Here is a 22282-nt window from a genome sequence, read left to right on the forward strand (position 1 = left end):
TAGCCTACAGAAGATGATGAGCTGGATGGGGAGGGGGCACCTCCCACCAGTTTATTGTGAAGTTGAGGCTTGATAGATGTATATGTTTAACCGTTTATAAGAAAGCTTCCTCCCTGGAGTAAACCAGCAAGAGCAGCTCGTCCAGATAACAAACACTCTCGTCCGCATCGTGCGTAACAGCCAGACCCTCTTGCGGTGAAAGTGTGACCGTATGTGACAGGGTTAAGCCTCGGACAGCCGCGTACTGATTTAACCCCTGGTTATAACAAAATTAGTCGCCTAATGTCAAAGTAATATTTACAGACTGTATTAACTTAAACAATCGAATTGTTGTGGATGTTATTGTCTCGTGGCCACGCATTATTATTTTTTCCTCAGATGCCACCAGAGGGGCTCCGTACTTAATTTTAATTAATTTCATCTTAATTAACTTACTTAATTACTTGATTCGCTCCTTTATTGTTTGGTCATAGGCAACTCGGTGATTGAATTTCAGGTGATAAACAAATTGGTCATGTTCCTTTGTGGTGCACCACCGTGAAACAAATCTTGCACAGTATTTGTTGTTGCTCCTCGTCATACTCTTTGAAACCAAAGAGTTTCCAAACAGCGGAATTACTGTTACCTTTCTTGTTGACTTAAGGATCTCTCTCCGTCATCTTGGCTCGGACCGAACTACAGCCTACCAGCCTGGCAAGTGAGTGTGGGCGGGGAAAATGTCACTGCTGAGGGAAAGGGGTGCGCTGAATTTATATCACAGGACAAAACGAGAGCATCATTGCGAAACAGAGTGCGGCAAAATAATCATTTTAACTCGATTATTTATTTATTCTTAAGTCCAAAACCCAAGGGTTCTTCATTTATTGTCACAAATGACACAGAAAATTGGAAAATCCTCAAAATTGAGAAGTTGGAACCAGCTGACATTTTTGCCTGAAAAATGGAAACGATTAACAAAAATTGGCACATTATTTCCTTAAATGTATTAATCTAGCGCAACAACACCACCCTCCTGTGATTTAAACATTTAAACAACAACTGTAGTAACAAAACAGGAACTAATCAAATGTGAAAATAATCTATTTCTTGAAGTGAAGTCACTTACAGGAAGATTCCTTACTGAAAAGGATTTTTAAAAAGAATGCATTTCCCTTTTTCTGAGGTTATATATTCAGGCTGATTACTAACGTTCCTCAAAAGAAGATGTCTTAAACAACCAACTACACCGGAAGCAATATCAAAGATTTGTATATCATGTCTGAATAACTACCATCGATACAGAGATTGTTTAACTTATCTGGTTATAAGAACATGATAAAAAGTAACAAATAAAAGAGGACTAAAACAATAACCAAAAATAAAAGACTAATCAACATGGAAAACAGTAAAAACACTGACAACCGAAACTAAATGACCAAAAACAAAAATGATTGCAGATTAATTAAAGATCCTTTAGCATCAGATAAAGCATAGAGCAGCCAGACGTATTCAGACCACCTCCGAAAACAAGTGCAACAGCATCCAACAGTTCAAGTACAAATACTACTGTGTTTACTATCACTAAACAAACATACCAACTAGACAAACATGTCCCTGTTTAGACTGAGCACCATGACCCAGGAATCACTTAAACATGAATAATAATAGAAACCAGACCTTCAACGTTTCTGCCAGCTGTTCAGTAATGACAGGATTCCTGCTTTATATCAAAGAGAAGCTTCTGTCCTCAGTGATGGACAACACACAGAGACTTACCACAGAGCTGAGGCGATATTTGCTCGTCTGCTTATGAACCTTTAAATGCAGTACACATCTGACATTAAAGAAACAATATGTTGCCCACATATGACACAAGACACCTTGAAACTGTGATTCACACTGTTCTAAACAATACACTTATTCTAAAATGATCAAGAAAAAAATCACCTGTTGCAGCCCTTATTGTAAATGGAAGAGCTAAACAGATAAAGTTAACTTTACAAAACACATCAGTGCTGTGAATAATACCATCAATAACTGGATGGTATAGAAAATCATCTGAATTATGGCTGTTGATATTGAAATTGTGTTAATATGCACATTAACCCTAAAACACCGCAATAAAACAAAGCCGACATGTTAGATGACCTGTTAGTGTTAGACTTTTATGTAAACCAAATTAAAATTTCAGTAGATTGAGATTCATGGCGGCATCAACAACACAAAGGTAACAAGAAAAACCCAATCACCAGGGACTTTAAAAGGTTTGTTCAACTGTGATAAAAGAAATCCAAAAGAGTAAAGCTGGAAAACAGCTGAGTAAGCAAAGTTAGCCTAGGTTGCTAACTAACTTAAAAACATTTAAGTGCTTATCTCCAACATTTCAGTTTTGTACTATTTGGCAGCACCTATGCCGATAAATAGTAATTGCGGGAGCACACTTCCTAGATATCCAGACAGTGTTGCATGTGTAACGTCCATGGTTGGCTCCAGTTTTTACGGTTGTAACTCATGATTTTCCTGGCTGACGGTCGCTTTCCTTTTTAGACTGTTTATCTGAGCGTCGAATTTGTTTCTTTTTCTTTGGATTTTCACTTATTTTTGAAGTTGTATCTGTAGTCTTTGATCTGTTCTTTGTTTGTTTATCCATAGTAGATTACTGTTGCAACACTTGCAGAGACTGGAAAAGCAGCCGCTTAGCTCCGCCAACCCTCTCTGGCAGACCAACCACTGCTGGGTGATGGAAAACGCGTCACTAACTGGGCGCCGCTTGTGATTTTTTCTGCAAAAGTCTCACCAGACACCCAGTACATAATAATACTATATGCTGCAAAAGCAAAGGCTTTCATCAGAGGGCCATAGGTTCAATCACCATTGTGTTACCTCATTCGGCGATAGTGACTTAACAGACAATTATTTACATGCAAATCTTCGAGGTTATTACTTTAACATTTTAATGACAAAACCAACGTTTTTAAACCAAATACAACTGCAGCATTCCTATTACACATTAAAAACAAGTCTTTTAGCCAAACATGCTGTCCTGTGTGGCCACAATAAACTCTCGTGCGGCTCCTCCAGAGCTAACTAACGTTCACTAACAGTTAACTAACGCTCACCAACAGTTAGCACTGAGAACTGACCTGAAGTTAACTTTAACAACACAGCTCGTATCGAATAAATTACGCAGAAAAGGCCATACAACTGATTCAAATTTAAATGTTTTGACTCAGTAGTGTACACTATCTTGCTAGCACACGTTCAATCCTTACTATAATTACAGACGAGCTGTGTGAACTGTGCAGTGCGCTAACTGAGGAATGTGGCTAACAAGCTTTTCAACAGCAAATATATCCTCCAAAACAAACGAGCAGAGATCACAGTGAAAAACAAATACACTGATATTTCAGGTATTTTTTGATCGGTATAGTGTGCTGTGTGGTAAACTGTTATTTTAAACAACAAAGATATTCAACTTCGTCCTATGGCAGAGGTGAAGAAAACTTTTTTCCACGACAGCAGCCAGAAGGATCCGTCTACATCCTGGCGCAAACACACTTACAAAAAATCTGTTCGCCGTATTGTTTTTTAGAGTAGTTTTTCAAAAACCATAATATTTACTAAATTATAAAACACTTAAACGAAGACAAAGTACTTTTAAAATATGGAGAAAGTAAAGTATAAAATAAAAACGCTGTTTTAAACTCGACAATTCGTAAACACGAAGCTTTCCAACGCAGGGACTGTGTTATTCCCAGCAGATAGACGGAGCCCAAAAGTCGGGCTCAGACTCGCAGGCTGGACTGAAGTTCTGGATTATTCTGCCTTACCTTCTTTCTTTAATTCCTCCAGCGGACGTGGCGCTCCTTTCGACGATATTTCATCCTAGTTGTTCAAGTCTAAGTTTCCACCAAAATAGCACAACAGACAGGCGTAATATCCAAGTGTTTTCTTGTAATATTCTCAGCGTCGTACTCCCTCGGCTGCCCGCTCAGTCGGTCTGTGGTTTTGCTGTTTGATGATGGAGGGGAGCAAATACCAGCCGGACAAAGATCGTCTGTGCCTGACACGATGGCTCACTCTGCAGCGCAAAACAATTGGTCGAACTTCCGGTTGGCGAGAGAGTGGGAGTTCACCGACACGCATGCGCTTGATTTTCAGGTAAGCTTTCAGGTATTTTCTAATGGATTTGAGTTTAAAACGTGTAGTTATCTGATAGACTTTATGAGTAGTTAGGCTGCAGCGACCACCGAGGGCTATTATCTCTGGGAATTTCTTGTTTTTCATTTACAAAAATATGTATTTTATAGGCTGTTTTAAACTGCATGTTGGAAAATAGAGTTTTGAAAAAGTAAAGAGTAAATGGGCAAAATATACAAAAAACATAAAAATGAAAGCCCGAGACTCGGGTAAGGGAGTTTGTGAAATTCAAGAGACAAATAAATCAGAGTATTCAAGAGTTTTCATCTGAGATAGAATCATTTTGTCAAAATATTTCTATGATTTCATAATTTAATTACAATACCAGTGTTACATTTTACAAAAGTTGACAGTATTATCTTCTTTCTGGAAAAAGAGCTAAACAAAGCATAAGCTGGAGATTTTCGTCATAAAGATTGATATTTTTTGTTTACCTGTGCACATATCTGTTTAAGTTTAGGACAACCTCCAGCATACGTTTGATTAAGTGTATTGATAAGGTAGAATTAATGATTTATTAAATGATTCATTATTCTAATCTAAACTCAGACAGTATACATATACTCTCCAGTTTTAGTACTGTCTTTTTGGTCCCTTGACACATACGGAGAGTGAGAGCTCTTTATTTTCTCCTCCTCTGTGTTTCAATCAGAGCCGCGCTGTTCAGCCCTGCAGAAAGACCTGTGGGCTTTTATTTTGAAATCAAGGTCTAAAAGCGACCCAGTCGCCCACTGCTGTTGGTTAACAGAACATCAGGCCCAATAACTTTACCTGTACTACAGAAAATCAGTATGGGTTAAATAATTATAGACTACTAATAATGATAATAATACTTAAAACAGATCTGAGTTATTATGTATTGTTTGTGACAGTAAGTTGGTTGTCAGTAGGATACGTGTTGCAACATTTAACATTTAACATTTACTCCTCTGAGGTCATGGCCTGTGTTGCTGATGAAAAGAGCTGCATTAAGAAACAAAAAAGGGAACTTACTGTCAATGTTTCAAAACTGATGGATGATTCAAACTTAAAGAGGAAAGGGAGGTTTCTTGAGGGGAAAATTACAAAGGTCACATGCCTTTATTTTGGACAAAACAGGCATTGGGAAGATGTCACATTGTGCTCTGGGTCATGTGACTGTATTTTCTCACTACTTTTACAAATTTTACAAACCAAAAAAATCAATTGATGGATATTTAATCCAGGATGTAAATAATCATAAGTTGCAGAAATATACAAAAAGTTCAAACTGTGCTCCTCCTTAACCAACTCCAACAGTAAAATCCTACTTGCATGAGTAATAATAATGTTATAATATGTAATAGAACTTACAGGGATGTTGTTCTTCTCTTAATACTTTCAGTTCATTTTCAGTGCAGGACTTAAACTTGTAAGACAGCATTTTTACAGTGTTCTCCATGTCTGAGCTCTGGTCTGTGCTGTGAAATGTTGAAATATGGATTATTTTTCTTGTAAATGTTTCACAAGAGTAAAGTCTTCATTGTTGACCTTTTAATGTAAGATTCAGACCTTTTCTAACGGTGAACCCCTCCTTTAATCTTCAATTTCTAGCCTTAATTACACAATAAAGAACCTGAAATATGTATTCTATCATGTCCCTAATCTTCTTATCAGAGATTTTTAGTTTCAATTTTAAACCAAAAGTCCCATTGTTAACAGAATAACCTGAAACAGACAAACAAAACGTAAGACAAAATGTTGTCAAGTGTTTGAAGTGCTCAATTTATTCAACTTGCAACACATATATTCTTCAAATATTTAAAACCTGTTAAACAAATGTAGTAAAGCAGCAACAACCAGGTGAGTCTTAATGTAACTTTAGCTTTTTTGTGACATTAATGAAGTTTCACTTACAGATCATTATCATCAGTTCAAACTCTTCTAATAATGTTCAACGTCGGGGTTAGCACCTCTCTTTTTCTAACTAATTCTGACTCCATCGACATGCTGTGACAAACAGTGACAAACGTTCTGCATGCACACATTCACTCTTTGAAAAACTGTATAAAATATTCAAAGTAAAAACTGTACACCAGCACACAACTTGCTGAGTCTGTGTGCCAGTCAGACAAACGGATCACATGGAGGCCTAAGGCACAAAGCGCTGCAGGGAGACGTGTGTCAACATTCAACATTTCCCCACAGAAACGTGTGTCAAATTCATTCAAGTTAGTCTGAAAAACAGATTTCTTAAAGCAAAAGTCCTTCTGCTCTAAATCATTACTCTACTGTGTCTTAGGCTCTGTTCACGCTGCAAAATATGTAGTGTTTACACTGCCTGATTAGACTGAACAAGCTGGAAGTTTGTATCTATTCTAAGTTTGTTTTGTTTACTGATCACAAATTATTTCTTGGTTATTTTGTCTGTATTGGATAGAAGCCCCTTGTTTCACTTCTTGAACAAAAATGATTCGACGTACCTTGAGAAAACACAGAAAGGATCTGAAATAAATCAGGCGGTTTGTAAGCTGCAGTACTTCTAATGACCACCAGAGGCTGCTAAAAACACGCTGCCATCATCAAAGTAAACAGGAACAAGTTCCCTAAATTTCTTAGTCACACACAAAGTTCATGTCTTTAAGAAAGGAGTCTAAAGACCTGCAGTGTGAACAGAGCCATTAAGTGTCCTTGATGTGGAAAAACACCACTGAAATAAACATTCAAGCCCCCAAAGTTCAGGAGCATTAACGGAATAATTACAAAAAAGAAATCCATCAACACTCAAAGTACATCCTGTGATGCCAAACATCCACAAAAGAAATTAAACAACTAATAATTTCATGAGCACTGAACGCAGCAGTGATGATATATTAGCTTTTAAATAAATAGCACACAGTCAAATAGTCAATAAATATGACATTCAAGGTTATTAGTTGCAGAGTAGCACATACTGTGTGAGAAGTCACAGAGGGATTATTAGCTACACTCCACATGACAGCATCAGACACCATCAACACTCCGCAGCAGCCTCACCTGAGCAGGTCACCTGGGAAACCTACTCCAAAAACACTGAAACACAGTGTGGGAGCAGGATTAAGTCCTTTGAGCCGTGTCATACCACAAAAGATTTCATGATCTGATCTGTTAGAGTATAAACTGCACAACAAAATAGATACAGCATGATGTGAACGGTACAAAACCTGTTAAATAACCCTTTTGAACTTCTGTCTGTTAGCAACTGACTAGCTGTAATTGTGGCTGGCTAGTGCTGGCTCTCTTTGGAGGTGTCTTGTGTTTTACAACTCTTTGAAGTCAATGTGTGTCTCTTCATAGTTGTTTTGTGTTTGATGTTCCGTTTCTTTTTGTAGCTCTAAATCTCTTAGAAATTATTTACTGTCTATTTGTGGTCATTTTGGGCCGAAGTCAATCTGCATCTCTTCATAGTTCTTTGTGTCTCTGAGGTAATGTCGCACGTATGTGGTGGTTTTGTATCTCTTGGAGTTTTGTATCTCTTCAAAGCCGTTTTGTTTCTTTTTCAAGTTGCTCTGTGCCTCTTCTTACTTGTATAGTGTGTCTTTGAAGTTGAGTGTTGAGTCTATGTGGTCATTATGTTTCACTTGAAAGTTGTTTTGAATCTCATTGTTGTTGTTTTTGTCTCTTTGTGGTTGTTTAGAGTCTTCTATTAGTATTTTGTGTCTAGTTTTTTTGTTGTCTTTTTGTGTGTGTGTGTGTGTGTGTGTGTGTGTGTGTGGCCATTTTGTGTCTGGTTGTAGTTTTTCACTCCTCAAAGTAGTTTTGCATCTCTGTAGTTGTTTTGTGCCTTTGTAGTTGTTTTGTTTTTTGTAGGTATTTTGCATCTTTGTAATGGTTTAATGTCTTTATATAGTTGTTTTGCATCTTTGTAATGGTTTAATGTCTTTATATAGTTGTTTTGCATCTTTGTAATGGTTTAATGTCTTTATATAGTTGTTTTGCATCTTTGTAATGGTTTAATGTCTTTATATAGTTGTTTTGCATCTTTGTAGTGGTTTCATGTTTTTGTACGTTTTTTGTGCCTTTGTTCTTGTTTTGTGTATTTTTGTAGTTTGAATGTCACTTGAAATAGTCAGCTCATCTAGAAGTTTTAGTCCAGGATCTTGTGCCTGTACCTGCCCACTCTGTAATTCATCCATGGTACCAACAATTCAACCACCTTTCACCTTCTGACTGTGGTGTTGGAGGGCTCCACAGACCCCTGGCCTCCCCACTGGCCCCGCCCCCTCTAACTACCCGAATGACCCATGAATGAAAATGACTGTTACTCTGTTGAAATGTATTCTGGTGTGACCAGATACCTTTGCTGTACCATGGTGCACTTGAAATTGTTTTTTACATGTGACCACAAGGATTCACCTGCTGGAATGAGGCTGATGAAAAGTGTCACCTGGTCGTGTTACATTCACTGCCAGTCTCACTTCTAACAACATGTCAGATAAGGCTTCTTCACATGCTTCTCTGCTGTTCAGTTCACCGCCACACAGCTGCAGTCAGACCACATCTGTGTCCAGCAGTCTGAGTGAGGATTAAACACTGATCAGGGACTGAGAGCAGAGACAGTCGCCTTCTCGTCAAAATACAAACAGGAAATGAACCAAACATCATTAAAATATTGTTGTTAGTTTAGTAGAGTGAAAAAAATAAGGTAGCATTCAAAAAACCTAAACAAATATAAATCAACATAGGCACAGTACAGACCAAGATATGATGGGAACAATATTCAGCTGTGAAGTTAAAATGTATGGAGTCTCGAGTGTGCCACTGGAATAATTAAATAATTAATTATTAGTGTTTCATTAAAAATAATGTGTAAATTAACATTTAAAAAGCTATTTAAAGAAAACAAAAACAAAAATTAAATCTGGCTCATTCATTTTTAATGCAAATATAATATTGATTTTTAAATGGGGTTAAAAATTAAACATTTTAAAATTACTTCATTTAAAAACTCAAACTCACTCACAGAGGCCTCAGAGATTATTATTAAAATATTTATTTGACAGACAGAAATCCAAACTACAGTTTATTTAATTATTTCATTTTGGCACACTTTGGACTCCATATAACCTCCTCTGTTTGTGAACGGAACAGCACCGTGGTCACATCAAACACACAGTCGTTTCTGGTAGAAAACATAAGAAAGAAACTCACTACAGTACATAATAGTGGGCGGGATGGATAAAAGAAAACATCAGGACTGTGTTGACGTTTGAATCGTCAGGCAGCGTCGTTATAAATATTATTATAAATGCACAAAGAAATTTGTCTCAAACCAAAGTGTATTTTGCATAAAGAGCGTTTACACACACATGTCTGTAAAAGTTGTTGTTGTCGGCTTGCATTCGTCGTAGTGGGTGGCAGTGTTGCCCCTGGTGATGGCCAGAGCTGTAGATCTGCAGCTGGTTGGTTGTTCTACACGTTGATGGCGTGAGCGTGCTTCTTGCACAGAGGTTTGTCTTTCTTTGAGTAGAAAGGTTGACCCTCCAGGTTCACATGGCAGACCTGCCGTTACAACACAAATGGCAGTGGTTAAATGGGACAAGAGACGAAGTCTGAGTTCTAATAATAAGGACCTGCTGCTGAACTGGACAGTAACTTATAGCTGTTCTGGAAAGTCTTGTTTTAAGTTGTGCAGGTTAAGATATATCTGAGATTTGTGTCTCCACCTCAACACAATGGAGGAGGATGGAGTTTAACTTTTATTTAAAAAACCGCAACATGAGCTGCACGATTGGAAAAAAGTGACATTTCGATAACTTTTTCTTCTGCGATATTTATTGCAATTTAAAAAAATACAGGGAATTATAAACGATAAATGTGGTGTGTTTTCATATCCATATAAACAATTAATTTTTATTTTTTTTATTATGTGGGACTTTTAAGTCTATTTTCTTTTTACAAAACAAAACCCTCTACTACTTTTACTGCACTTGGTTCAGTGACTGACACCTGCGTGGAAAAGTAGAGTTCAGGTGGAGCGCCACGTTTCTTCTTAAATAAATACAAACAGACTAGTGGGCTTTACGGTATATCATCTACTTTTTCTAACGGTGTTCAAATGTATGTTTTAGCAGCGCAACCGGCTTGAAGCAGTACCTTTTATAACAAAAGCTCATGCTGTGTGTGCGCTGCAGGTGTAGCCACTAAAAGTACACAGATTGGTCCCTATATGCGTCCACAGTGTTACCCAGTGCCGAGGTGAGGTGCAGAGGGTTAGAGAATACACGCTCTGAAAAGCCACCTTGCGTAATTGAGTGTCTGCATCAATCATCCCGTCAACACATCTATTATACCAGCTGCATCGAGTCACAGTCATACCTCCATATTACTATGACATCTAAACAAGACATTATAGTAACATCCTTCAGTAACTTTAACACTTGCATTATTTTCAGCCAATCTAATCTATCCCTGAACCTTATTTTAGTGCCTAAACTTTTAGTGTGAACCAAGTGTTAGAGAATCTTTCTTCTTCTCCCAAGCACACTCTCCATTGGTTTTGTTTCCATGATGTGGAAAAGTAATTTTAACCCATTACATGCCACCCCAAGTTAATGCCACATTTAGTGGTTGGTAATCTGTTTCTTTAAAACAAATACTTTAAGACCTGGACAAACACAACTTGTTTGAATGGTGTCAGGTTCGGGTTCTTACCGCACAGACGAAGCAGGTGTCGTGCCAGGTGTGACCCAGAGCCTCAATGAACTTATCTCCAGCTTCAACCGGGAAGTCACATCCATGACACTTGGTGCTAAAGAGTGAGATGTAATCTGACAGAGAGAAGGACAAAGATAGAGACAGTTTGAAATAACAATTTATTGTTTGTATTGCTTATTCTTAACATTTGTCCTTAAAAGGAGGACAGTGTGACCATCGTTGTACCTTTCTCGCAGTACGGCTCTCCGTCCTCCATGTGGAAGAGGCTGTTTCCGAAGGCTTTGCCGCAGGCTGCGCACACGAAGCAGGTGGTGTGCCATGTCTGCCGCAGAGCGTGCATCACTTCCTGCAACACGTCAGGTCATGTCAAGATTATCTGCATCTTTAGTACATTTTAAGGTTCATTCTGCGGTGTCATCATGTGTTAGCCTTTTACCACTAAGCGCTTTTTCTTTCCATTGTTGCTGATCATTTTCCAAAGAAGAGGTGGGACAAATATGCAGACCCTTTTGTTAAGTAAAAGTACACAAACTTCACTGTGTTTGTCCTGATTGCCATGCTGTATTGTATTGCTTCTTTTCAACACACAGACTCTGATTTGCAGATCATTCTGGGGTCATTTCTACTGAAGACTGGATGAAATATTCTCGCAGCTCAAGGGCCACGCTTTTTTCAACTAGTAAACGCTCAATGACTTAACCCGTAACTCTTCTTTTCTTAAAATGACCAAGTCAATTTGCTTCTTTCAACTTGGATGCAACGTCAGGGGGTGCCCTTATATTGAATAAATTATATAAATAAATTGTATTATATTGTACCTAATAAGGGTATTTAATGACATATTTACACAATTTAAGGGGTTTTAAGCAGTAAAAATGACAAAGTTGATATATTTTTTGCAGTGGTCTACTCTCTACAGTCTTTTAAACGTCATTTAAATGATAAATTAATTATTGCTAATGTACACAGGTAGACAATTTTTCAGGTAGGCAGGTAAACAAGTGTGCAGTTGGACCCCCTCACCCCCATGATCTTGGTGTTGCAGCGGGCGCAGGTTGGAGCGAAGAACTCCTCGTAGCAGTTCTCACAGTAGACGTTGTTCTGTTCCTCCACGAAGCTCACGTCAGCCAGAGACATGTGGCAGTAGTGACAGTTGAACTCCTCGGGGTGCCAGGACCGACCGAGGGCCACCAGGAAGGGGCCCCTGGAAACAACAACAGTGTCTCATGTTCAATGTGCTTCAGGTGATGACACTTAAACAGTTTAATAGTTAAAAATGATGGGTTTCATTTTAATCGTGAGAAGTGGTACACCAATAATTTGTATCTTAGAGGACCTTAATAGCACTATTTGGTGTTAATAATGGTTATGTTGATGGAAAAACAGCGGCACAGAAAAGACGTAGGTGTTATTACCTGATGACGCTGTTGCAGGACCCACACAGAGGCGTACGGCTGCTGGCGGCGAACCTTTCCGCCCTTTGGGCCACGCCTCTCGCCACAGGAGAGAAAGGGGCGGGGCTTGGTGTGATGGGGCCGGGGCTGGGTGCTACAGGTGCGGTGTGGGAGGGGTTGGGGATATATGCCGGAGGAGGAGGGGCGCCCTGGGGCAGCGGTTGCACCTTCATGGTGGTGGTGGTCGTCTTACCGGGGTCAAACTTATTGGCGAAGTTGGTGTCAGCCACCCAGGGGGGTCTGTTAGCGGAGGCAGGACCTGCTGGAGCAGGGGCCGGGGCAGCAGCTGGGGGGCGGGCTGGAGGCGGGATCATAACTGGAGCGGGAGCTGGAGCTAATGGGGGGAAAAACGATCCGTGTTAAAGCTTCCGGAGAATCGGGAGGTAAAATCACTTCTTCTACAGCGGTAAATATGTATTCGTATTTTCACCTGGCTGGGAGGGGTAGATGCAGGCGGAGCTGACCACCTTGGGAGGGGCGGAGCCGAGAGGGATCTGAATAGAGCTCTGCTGAGTGGGCGGGGCTTGTTGCATGGGGGGCTGCTGGTACTGCTGTGGCATTTGCTGGTACTGCTGTGGCATTTGCTGGTACTGGTGTGGAGGCGGGGCGTGTTGAGGCTGATGCATGGCAGGAGGCTGAGCGTACATGCTGGAGAGGGATGAACACATGATGATTCATCACTGCTTCACAGCTGCATGCAGAATAACCACCTGTAACACTCCCTGAGGTGTAAATGTAAGAATTTCTACAGCTCTAAAAATGTGAACTGATCCCTGAAAAACACTTCTAGACTTTCTCTGCTGCTGTCAAACTGACAGCCGATCTTGTTAAGGTGTGTTTAGGCCAAAAGCTAAGAAAATATTGGGTTCATGTTACTCGCAACAGTTTGGCCGAGAGATCATTTGGCAGTGTTAAGACCAAAAATGGAGCAAATATTTGCTGCTCCAGATATGACAGCAAAAAACACGCTGTCATTTCTTGGTTCATTAAATCCCGTTATACAGAGGCTGCACTCTGGCGGTACGAACCTGAAAAATAAACAGATTTTCTTCTAATTTACTTTAATTAACGGGCCGTTAAGTTTGCCGAGATATCAACATCATGATGCAGATTAGTAAAAAGTAAAAAAGCTTTGTCAGGTCTGTCCTCCTCAAGAGGAGAAGAAAACTACTTTTAAAATGCTCGTTTGTTGAACAGAGGTTGGATGGATCATTTCTGATGCATTCAAGGAAGTCAGGTAAATCTAAACGCTGATCAGCTTTTGCAAATCTGTCGCTAAAGTTGAAATTTTTGAACTCACGCCAATACATGAATTTCACATGTTCAGGTCGCAGCATTCACACCACCTGTTTCGAATTTGTTATTGAGATTTTATGTAATTTCATTACATGAAAACTGTATTCACTTTTGTTCTGAACACACCTTTATACTTAAAGAGGGGGTATTATGCTGTTTCACATTTTAAGACATATTTATAATGTTACAATGTTGGATGTTCAGACTAAACGACTAAACAAAATTACTCAAAAATTCTGCAAAGGAACACAAAATGAATCTTCCAACCTGCAAAATAATTTCAAAGACAAAAAACAACATAGAGAAATCAAAAAGAGACACAAGCAAACACATTACACAAAGGAAGAGAGTGAAATCAGAGACACACAATGACGACAAAGACACACATAACCACAAAGAAACACTTAACAACGACAAATAGACTTAAGAGTTAATGAAAGTTTTAATGAGGAGAGCAGACCAGTGAAAACCAGCCTGACAAACAGCCTGTAAGAAATGAGTATCAGTATCTCAGGAGAAGAGTAAACGTGTGAAAGCTGGACTTTGATAGTTTAAAGCCAGTTAGAGGAGATTCAGCCTGTGGATGGATGAAGCTGTTACGTCTTGTTACTCAACAGTAACATGGTCCTGGACTGAGCAAAGCTCCAACACTGTGAGAGTTAGGGGCTCAACCTCCACCCGGGTCACCCATTTTAACATAAAGGCCTCAGTATGCTTCAAACAAGTCATCTTTAAAGCTCTTCATATGTTTTGTGTGTAAAAATAGGTAAATGTAGTTCAGCTAAAGTACAATATTTCCCTCTGAGATGTCGTAGACGTAGAGAGACGTACAAGTACCTCAGATTTGCTCCTGAGTCTACTTGCATACTTTTGAAGCGTACTGAGGCCTTAAGTCTGCTCATGACACTACGAGGGGTTTAAGATAAAGAAGCCTCGGTGTGATGGGAGATGGTTTGTTATGTGGCGTAGAAAAGGAGGCAGCCTGAAGCAGCACGTTGGGTCCAGCTCTGGATCCCTGCAGGTGTCGGTACCTGGAGACTGCAGCTTTGTGCTGGAGGCTGTAACCAGCGGCAGTGTGTCGCTTTAGGCTGCGGGTGTAGAGACAACAACAGCAGAGGTAACAATGACGATCTGCAACCTGAGTTCACCTGCACCTGCAGGGTACCTGGGTCACAACGTGGACTTAGGGATCTATAAATCCATCATCAACTCCTTTTCCAGGAAGTTATCAGCTCAGCAGGAAAGAGACCCAGCTGATAAACAAAGGGAGCATTTAGCAGCTACAGAGCTACATATTTCCCTCAGGAGCTGGTGGAGACCAAAAACAGAGCTAAAAGAGAGGCAATATGGGGCTTACATTCTTAAAGTTGACACAAATATGTCACAATCATGTGGAATTATCAACTAGATGTGGAGGCAGGCTGCTGTTTGCTAACACGTTAGCCATGTTGGTACGTTCAGATTTCTCTGTAAAGATAGATTTTATGTCCGTGTGTCTTCCTCAGTGCAATCCATCTTCACCTTCAACAGCTGACAAGGAAGAACAGGAAAACAGTTCAGCAACCTCATCGACTGGATCTCCAGTGAGTCCCAGATATGTGAGACTTTCCCAACATCACATGAACGTAACACATGTCTGACTCCTTTAGAGGAAATCTCTGATCCGGATCACGACCACACTCAAACACACACGCAAAAAACATGGTTGAAAACACAGAACGTTAACATCGTCGCAGCACAAAGGTCAGACAAAGAAGTCTTGGTTTCTGTGAAGAGAAAGTTTTGTTTCAGTCATAATATTAGTTAAAAACAAATTCAATGTAAGAAAACATCGAACCAACAAAAACCCACTTTGAGTTAGGAAGCTGCAGCTTTTCCTGCTCATTATGAACAGCATTAATTTGCCGTGGCAGATCGGGTTACCTTGGAGGCGTGGGGTCAGATGGAGCAGGGGCGAGGTCCTGAGGCTGCATGATGGCGCTAGCAGGCGGTGCAGAGGGGGCGGGGCCTGCTGGAGCATGCCCAATGGGGCTAAAGCACAGGAGGGGGCGTTAGAAGCAGCAGTGTGAGAGAGGCAGAGCCATTATGCGCTGGAATCACAAGTTATACACTATATATAAATATAGTAACACATGCAGTCCTTACCTGTCTGCATGTACACATATATCCTGTATATATATATATACATATATTTGAGATATAGTGTTAACATAGAGGAGATTAGTAAAGGGCAAAGAGAGAAGATCATCAAGCTTGTTATTGGCGTCATGCAAAAATCAAACTGCTCGATATTGCTCGGGTTGATGTGACGATGTCAATAGATTGTGATGTTTTAGTTTTCATACAAACATTGGGTTTCATATGGAGAAAGAAATAACCAGATTTTTTTAAACTGATAACTTAATTACTCAGTTTTGACTCTTGTTTGAGCCCTTAAAGTTATTTACCTTATGACTTTTTTAACCTTGAAAATCAATAATTAAACTGTCTTATCACAATTCAAGTTTTTTTGTAGGTCTTGGCATGATACATACACGTACCAAATTTGGTACCTGTAGGTTAAACCTGCTGCAGCGGCTGAATTTTAAGATATTTGTAGGCGGCGCTATGGAGCCATTTGCCGAACTCGTGCCCAAGGCCTATAATATATCCAATTATTCGTCAGACCTGATGTGTGTGCTGAGTCTCATGGGCTTTGGGCATGTTAAAGCCGCCAAATATGTGATTTTCATTTGAGAATAATAATAATAATGATTCCTTACATTCCAAGAGGGGCGTTCAGTGCTCGGGCCCTAATAATAATAACAATAATTCCTTCAATTTCAATAGGGTCCTTGCACCAGTTGGTGCTCAGGCCCTAATGAATATGGCTTCTAGTTAAATAATCATAATACACATATATATATATATGTAGCCCTCACTTTTTGTATATGGATAAGAAATCGGTGCATAAATTTGTGTGTGATATTAACTCCTATCCAGTTTGTTTGATGATTGTGTGATAGAAAATTCAGCAGCCATCTTGACTGTTAACGAAAAAACCTCAACAATCCTTAATCCCGCCCCATATTTAATACATGATTGTGATTGGTCCGACCTCAGTCAGGGTGGGGGACCCTTGAAAGAAATGCTGTATAAATAAAGTTTGACTGATTGACTTAAAATGCTCATAATAAACCGTATTTAGACCTCATATTGGGGAAACTGTGACAAACAATCACTTTTAAATAAACGACTCAAAATGTCCTTTTTTCATTCTCTAAAGGATCTGTGTGTGGCGACAGTAAAGGGGGGTTTGATCAGTCTACGACCTGCTGAATGTGAGATGAAATGGCACATTAACATGATTCATTTCTTTGTGCTTCCTGTTTGAGTTCCAGCTGAACCCCGTGAGTCACATCTGAGCCGCTTCCTTCAGGATGACTTAAGAGACAAAAAGGAAAAAACCCACAGTCTCTTCACTGGCAGATAAAAGCCTGACCTCTGCTCCTATTGATTCATGTTGAGTCATTGCCTGGCGTATACAGACTGACACGCTTTGAGGGGAGGACGGGGGAGGCAGCAGGGATCAATTTTGCGTAATGGAGGGATGATTAAATAAGTGCACAGAGCAGAGAGAGCTCCATCCATCAGACGGGCGAGATGGAGGAGGGGTGGAGGGTTAAAAGGTTTGTTCGTCCTCTCAGAGACGCAGCACACCTCCACACTCTGATGTACAGTGTGTGATACTCAGTTAGCACGGCTTCTGCTTCAACGTTTCCGAGTGTCTGCTGGAGAAACACAACAGAACCTGAAAGCTACAGGAGCTTTGAGAGCAAACAGACGTCCTTCTTACTATCGGAAAGAGGAGTTAAAAACTCACATTCACTGAATCTGTACTTTTGTACTCAGGTTATAAAAACGGTATCTAAAGAGCTCAGTGACTTTAAACATGGCACTGTCATAGGAAGCTTTACCACCCAACTGCCCAGCTACATGTGACCCGGTCGACTGTAAGGGCTTTTGGGTTGTGCTGGACCGATCCAGTGGAAACACAACACTGAGGGAGATCCAGAAACAGCAGGAGGCAAAAGAAGTACATGTTTAGGTGAGTTGTGGATGACCTGTGCTCCACTTGGAGAGGAAGGTTAAAGTTTGTCACAGTGGAATCTAAGAGAAACAACGGCTCAGTTAGGCCGAGCAGCTGCCCGCAAGCCTGCTGTCGCCTGTTTTAAAGTCCGGTGAGGGAGGGACACTGTCTGGGGCTGTTTTCAAATACAGGGATCAGCCCTTTAGTTCCAGTGAAGGATCTTCTGAATGCTACAGGATATGAAAACATTTTTGCCAAATGGACGATCCAACTTTTTGGCAACAGTTTGGGGAAGGCTCTTTGCTGTTTGTGCCTGACCATAAGGTCCAACAGGTCCATAAAGACATGCTTAGACCATTTGTTGTGGAGGAACTCTATCGGCCTGCAGAGCGCTGAACTCAACCCTGCTGAGCACCTTTGAGTAGGGCTGTCACAGTAACCGCAAGTGAACGCAATACCGCGGTGATGTGACGGCAACCGTGGGGGGGACCCAGTGACGGTCATCACCTCTATTTTATTTTTAAATATAGACCCAGTGATGTTCGGTACACATCCAGTGTTTCTGGCACATTAAAATGATCTCATTTAGAGTGAAAAAGATGATAAATCATGATCTATATTAATGCTCATGCTTTGAAAGGGATGTCCAGCTCAGGTGGGTGTCATGGTCAGGTGTCACTGACTTTTGGAAATATAGTGCATGTTAAGTCTGGAGTCTTCGTACTCACCAGGTGCTACAAACATATGTTAAAATGTGTGAACTATTGTAACATTTCATGGAGTACTTTTGTTATTTTGGATATATATTTATCATAAGGAAGACTCATTGCCAAAAATACATTTGAACCAATTGAACCAGACTGCAGTGAATACAGAAACGACCTAAAAGGCAGAACAGGACTCCATTCATGTGGTCTCAGGACAGATATGAAAACTTCTCATCACTTCATTGTTCAATCTAACTTAAAATTTGACTGGTTGAATAAGTGAAAAAGAAACCTTCACGGACAGGGTCATGAAGGACAAGAGAACAGGAGGAGGGAAAAAATAAGTGTGCAGAATAATGTAGAAATGTGCACATTGTGCAGCGCCTATTAAATACTGTAGGAGCAAGGAATTGTGGGAAAGCAAACAGCTGTTTGGATTTATTTACCTGAGAGGTAGATCTTATTTTCTGTTTTAAGAATATGTAGTATAATTCTATTATTATAGAGTCGAATGTTTTCCCTTACCTGAGTTTTTTTTTTTTTTAACTAACTAGAGAGAAACTATTTTAGGAGTTGAGTCAGCTGGAAACATTTCAACACAGTACCCAGCATGAACCGTCAGTCCTGCTGCGCCCTCTGCTGGTAGAAGCAGCTCTTTACTGTTAATAAGCAGTGAAAAAGCCCTGCTTTCGCTTTGGGACAAAGCATTTCCAGCTCAGTAAGAGGGCTGTTACATAGTTTATTATGAGTGAGAGTTAAGGAGAGTTTTCTCAACACACGAAGGAACACTTCAGTCTTCTCAGCCAACAAACATCTTTGTGTGAAATGTTTCTTTTGTTACCTCGAATGTTGAATCAAAATGGATTCAATAAGTGATTGAATTGTATTTGCTGTGTTTTATAAGGTTTGAAACTGGGTTTGAATTATTACAGTAAATGTTGTAAAACCTGGAAATGAGCTTGGAGTGAGTTCTTTGAGTGGCCTTTTGGTTATGTGCTGTAACTAGGGTCTGTGGTTAACACAAGCTTAAGAGGTTTGTACGTTTTGACCTATGATGTAAAAAACAGTAATTAAATTGTCCTCCCTTCAGCCTCTAAAAGAGGCCAGGGTGAGTTTGTTTACCTGTTAGCTGAGGAACTTTCAGGATCAGGTTAACTGGACTGTGACGTTAGCTTACGGTGACAGGGCTGTGTGATGTGTTCAGGGACGGGGCAGAGTGTACAGGTGAGGAGCCAGGGGGGTCAGCGGCTGTCTAATGGAGCTCTGCTGCCTACCTGCTCCTTCTCAGCGCCTCCTCCTCCACCTCCTCCCCCTCCTCCCCGGGTACTGAAAGAGACAGAAAACACACAGAGAAGGACACATTAGTGAGCATGCTCAGTGTGAACAACTCTCTAAAGAAGTTGACCCGGGGGGCAGGTGTGTCAACTTTAATGTGTGGATGACGAGTATGAATAAGATTAAAAATAAAAAGTAAGGAAATTAGAAAACTAATTCTGCTTTCACACTCTGAGAGACATTTCCTAAATTGCTTCAAGCAAGTGTTTTAGAGAGGAAGTCATTGATTGTAATCATCATGTATCATTTACTCAGGCGATTAATGATAATCAGTAGATTATGTTGTCTGCCAACGGATAGACACCTCCCAAAAAAGCATGAAAAAGTAAATACATTTCTATGTTCTGTAATTATTTGAGTATAACCCCGGTCTTTTTTTCTCAGATGATATTCACCGACCATGAATGAAACTCAAAACTTCCTCTAGAATTTTCACATTAAAAGGCTTTTAATGAGAGAAAACACATTAAATGTTTCAAGTGTTGCTGACAGTTAACATGTATCATTAGTAGAACAGAGAAGAAATGACTGGAGTTCATTTGCATTTATGTGATGTTGGAATAAAATAGAGTTCCTGACATGGAAAACTCACATATACGCCCTCTCTTGTCCAAACAACAACTTAGAAAGTCGGCAAAAAAGTTGGTTCACAGCTCCCAGAGTTTATGTATTACTAGGCAGAAACATGCTCAAGATGCACGTTTATACGTACTACATATTAATGTTTTGTTCACATGTAATTTATAATATGTTCTGAGGTTGTTACAGTAGTTGCTGTCCATGTACAGTGACTTAGATCAGTAGGAAAAGTAACTTATTCGCATAAACCCTGAAAACATGTCAGGTAAAGTGACATTCGAGTGGTTTTAAGGAATGTACCGAAGCAGCAACAAGTCTGGATACTGAAACTCGATATCGGCATGTAGTTTAAACACTGTAAGCTATTAAAGAAAACACATCCTCTTTGTAGCGTCCACATTTCCTCTTAAAGGATGACTAACAGCTTACGGACACACCAAAGGGACATCCCAAGTATTGAAATGGGAGCATACGAGGAGCATGAGAATCCCACATTAAGAGGATGACTCTTGTTGTAGAAATGAACATTACACTGCATTTACTAGTTATTTGAATATTAGTTTTATATAATAATTTCCGGTAAAGTGAAATATGATGAAGGACAGGAGGCTTACAGTTCTCGGTGTTGGTCTTGTGGGCCAGGACCCGGAAGGACTTGGACTGCATGTTGACGCTGCGGCGGCCCCACTCACTCAGGTCCTGGTCCTTCTCTGCGGTCAGGACGGCCTGGTAGACCGGGGAGGCGCTGTCTACAAGGTGATCTTTAACTGGGAGAGAACTGCAACCACAGACAGAGGGCGCCAAACCCCCCCGACACCAGACCAGGTCAACACCAGCACACTAAAGCCAGAGCTTCAGCGGGTCCAAGTGTGGAGTCATTTACTTATTTAGGTTCAAGATGGTGGCGTTTGAGATGCCCTGCTGCCTTTTATCTGAGATGTGGTGCGCTAAAATGTCTTTATGATTCTAAAATGCACTCAAGCAAAATGTTAAAGGGATTTGACATGAGGTGAAAAAGGAAAAGGAAGCGATATTGAGCTGGTTTTGATTGGATTTTGCATGATGTGAAAATGAAAATGAAGCTCAGAGGGTGCTACGGTCTACACAGCTGTTAGTGTAAATGAGAATAAGTTCAATGAAAAGATGGCAGCAAATGTTCACAAAGAGCAAAACATGAGAAATACAACATGTTACACTGTTAGATTAGATATTGGTTTGTTATGAGCAGATATAAACCACCAGAAGAAGGAGTAACAGGCTCAGAACATTCAGTTTAATGTCTCGTTATTTGTACTATCAGGGTAACCCTTTTTTTGGTCTTATATGGTCTTATATTCAGTCGCTGTTTGATGTCCGCAGACGACAGGAGGACCACTGTAACGTGTAATTGGTTTTTCAGTTTGGCTCGATGGTTACGTTCAGGCTGACATTTCGGTCAAAGACACTTTATGAGAGAATAAAAAACAGAGCAGCTGAATGAGGAACGAGTGTGCGGATGATTGGAGCAATATCTTTTTTCCTCTCAGGAGGGAAACCCAGAGATGGAAATGCTGTTATTTTCCAGCAGGAGGAGTATTGATTGTTAGTGTGAGATGAACACAGCAGATTAGTTTAGCATGACTGACACAACAAACAGCGTTCGTCTCAGAAGACGGAAAGAACTGCGGACAACTGGATTAAAGATGAGAGAAAGAAACATTTTGTATGTCTGTCACAGTTTCTCAGTTTATGTGCATTTATATTAAGTCTTTAAATAACTGATGGTCTCTGTGATGCGATGGTCAATGGGCTCAGCATTTAAACGCAGATGCCACTGTACACAATTGGCTGTTATTTACATGCAGACCATGCATCCATAATGCATCAACCACACACTGATATTGTACTCTCAGTACTTTTGACTGAAAATGAAAATGTAAATGAAACAGATGTGAGCTGCATTATAACCCTCATTACTCGGAGCCAGTCGCTCATTCACCACATGAACACAAATCAGCAGCAGGACCACC

At 40.2% G+C, this 22282-nt stretch overlaps 2 protein-coding genes across 5 annotated transcripts in view; both read right to left on the reverse strand.

The window, feature by feature from the left end:
* bmpr1aa (bone morphogenetic protein receptor, type IAa) overlaps window positions 1–3974 on the reverse strand; it is a 53011-nt gene extending 49037 nt beyond the window's left edge. The window contains exon 1 of the mRNA XM_069659226.1: window positions 3810–3974. The gene's annotated coding sequence lies outside the window, so the exon portion shown is untranslated. The remainder of the gene's footprint in view (window positions 1–3809) is intronic.
* Window positions 3975–7863: 3889 nt separating this feature from the next.
* The window catches only part of LOC138588335 (LIM domain-binding protein 3-like), a 48859-nt gene continuing 34440 nt past the window's right edge, over window positions 7864–22282 (reverse strand). For 2 of the 4 annotated variants that reach the window (XM_069658398.1, XM_069658396.1), the window contains 7 exons: window positions 14615–14671; window positions 12718–12935; window positions 12249–12621; window positions 11857–12037; window positions 11059–11179; window positions 10831–10946; window positions 7864–9678 (listed from right to left, as the gene is read on the reverse strand). In XM_069658398.1, the coding sequence (XP_069514499.1) occupies window positions 9589–9678; window positions 10831–10946; window positions 11059–11179; window positions 11857–12037; window positions 12249–12621; window positions 12718–12935; window positions 14615–14671 (1156 nt within the window). In that variant the 3' untranslated portion in view covers window positions 7864–9588. Of the gene's footprint in view, window positions 9679–10830; window positions 10947–11058; window positions 11180–11856; window positions 12038–12248; window positions 12622–12717; window positions 12936–14614; window positions 14672–15506; window positions 15615–22282 lie in introns of all 4 variants that reach the window. The other 2 variants (XM_069658395.1, XM_069658397.1) reach the window with 2 other exon arrangements.

This window comes from Semicossyphus pulcher, unplaced genomic scaffold (genome assembly GCF_022749685.1).
Source record: "Semicossyphus pulcher isolate SPU_LCO1_2020_fin unplaced genomic scaffold, fSemPul1.0.p SCAF_12, whole genome shotgun sequence".
NCBI lineage: Eukaryota > Metazoa > Chordata > Actinopteri > Labriformes > Labridae > Semicossyphus > Semicossyphus pulcher.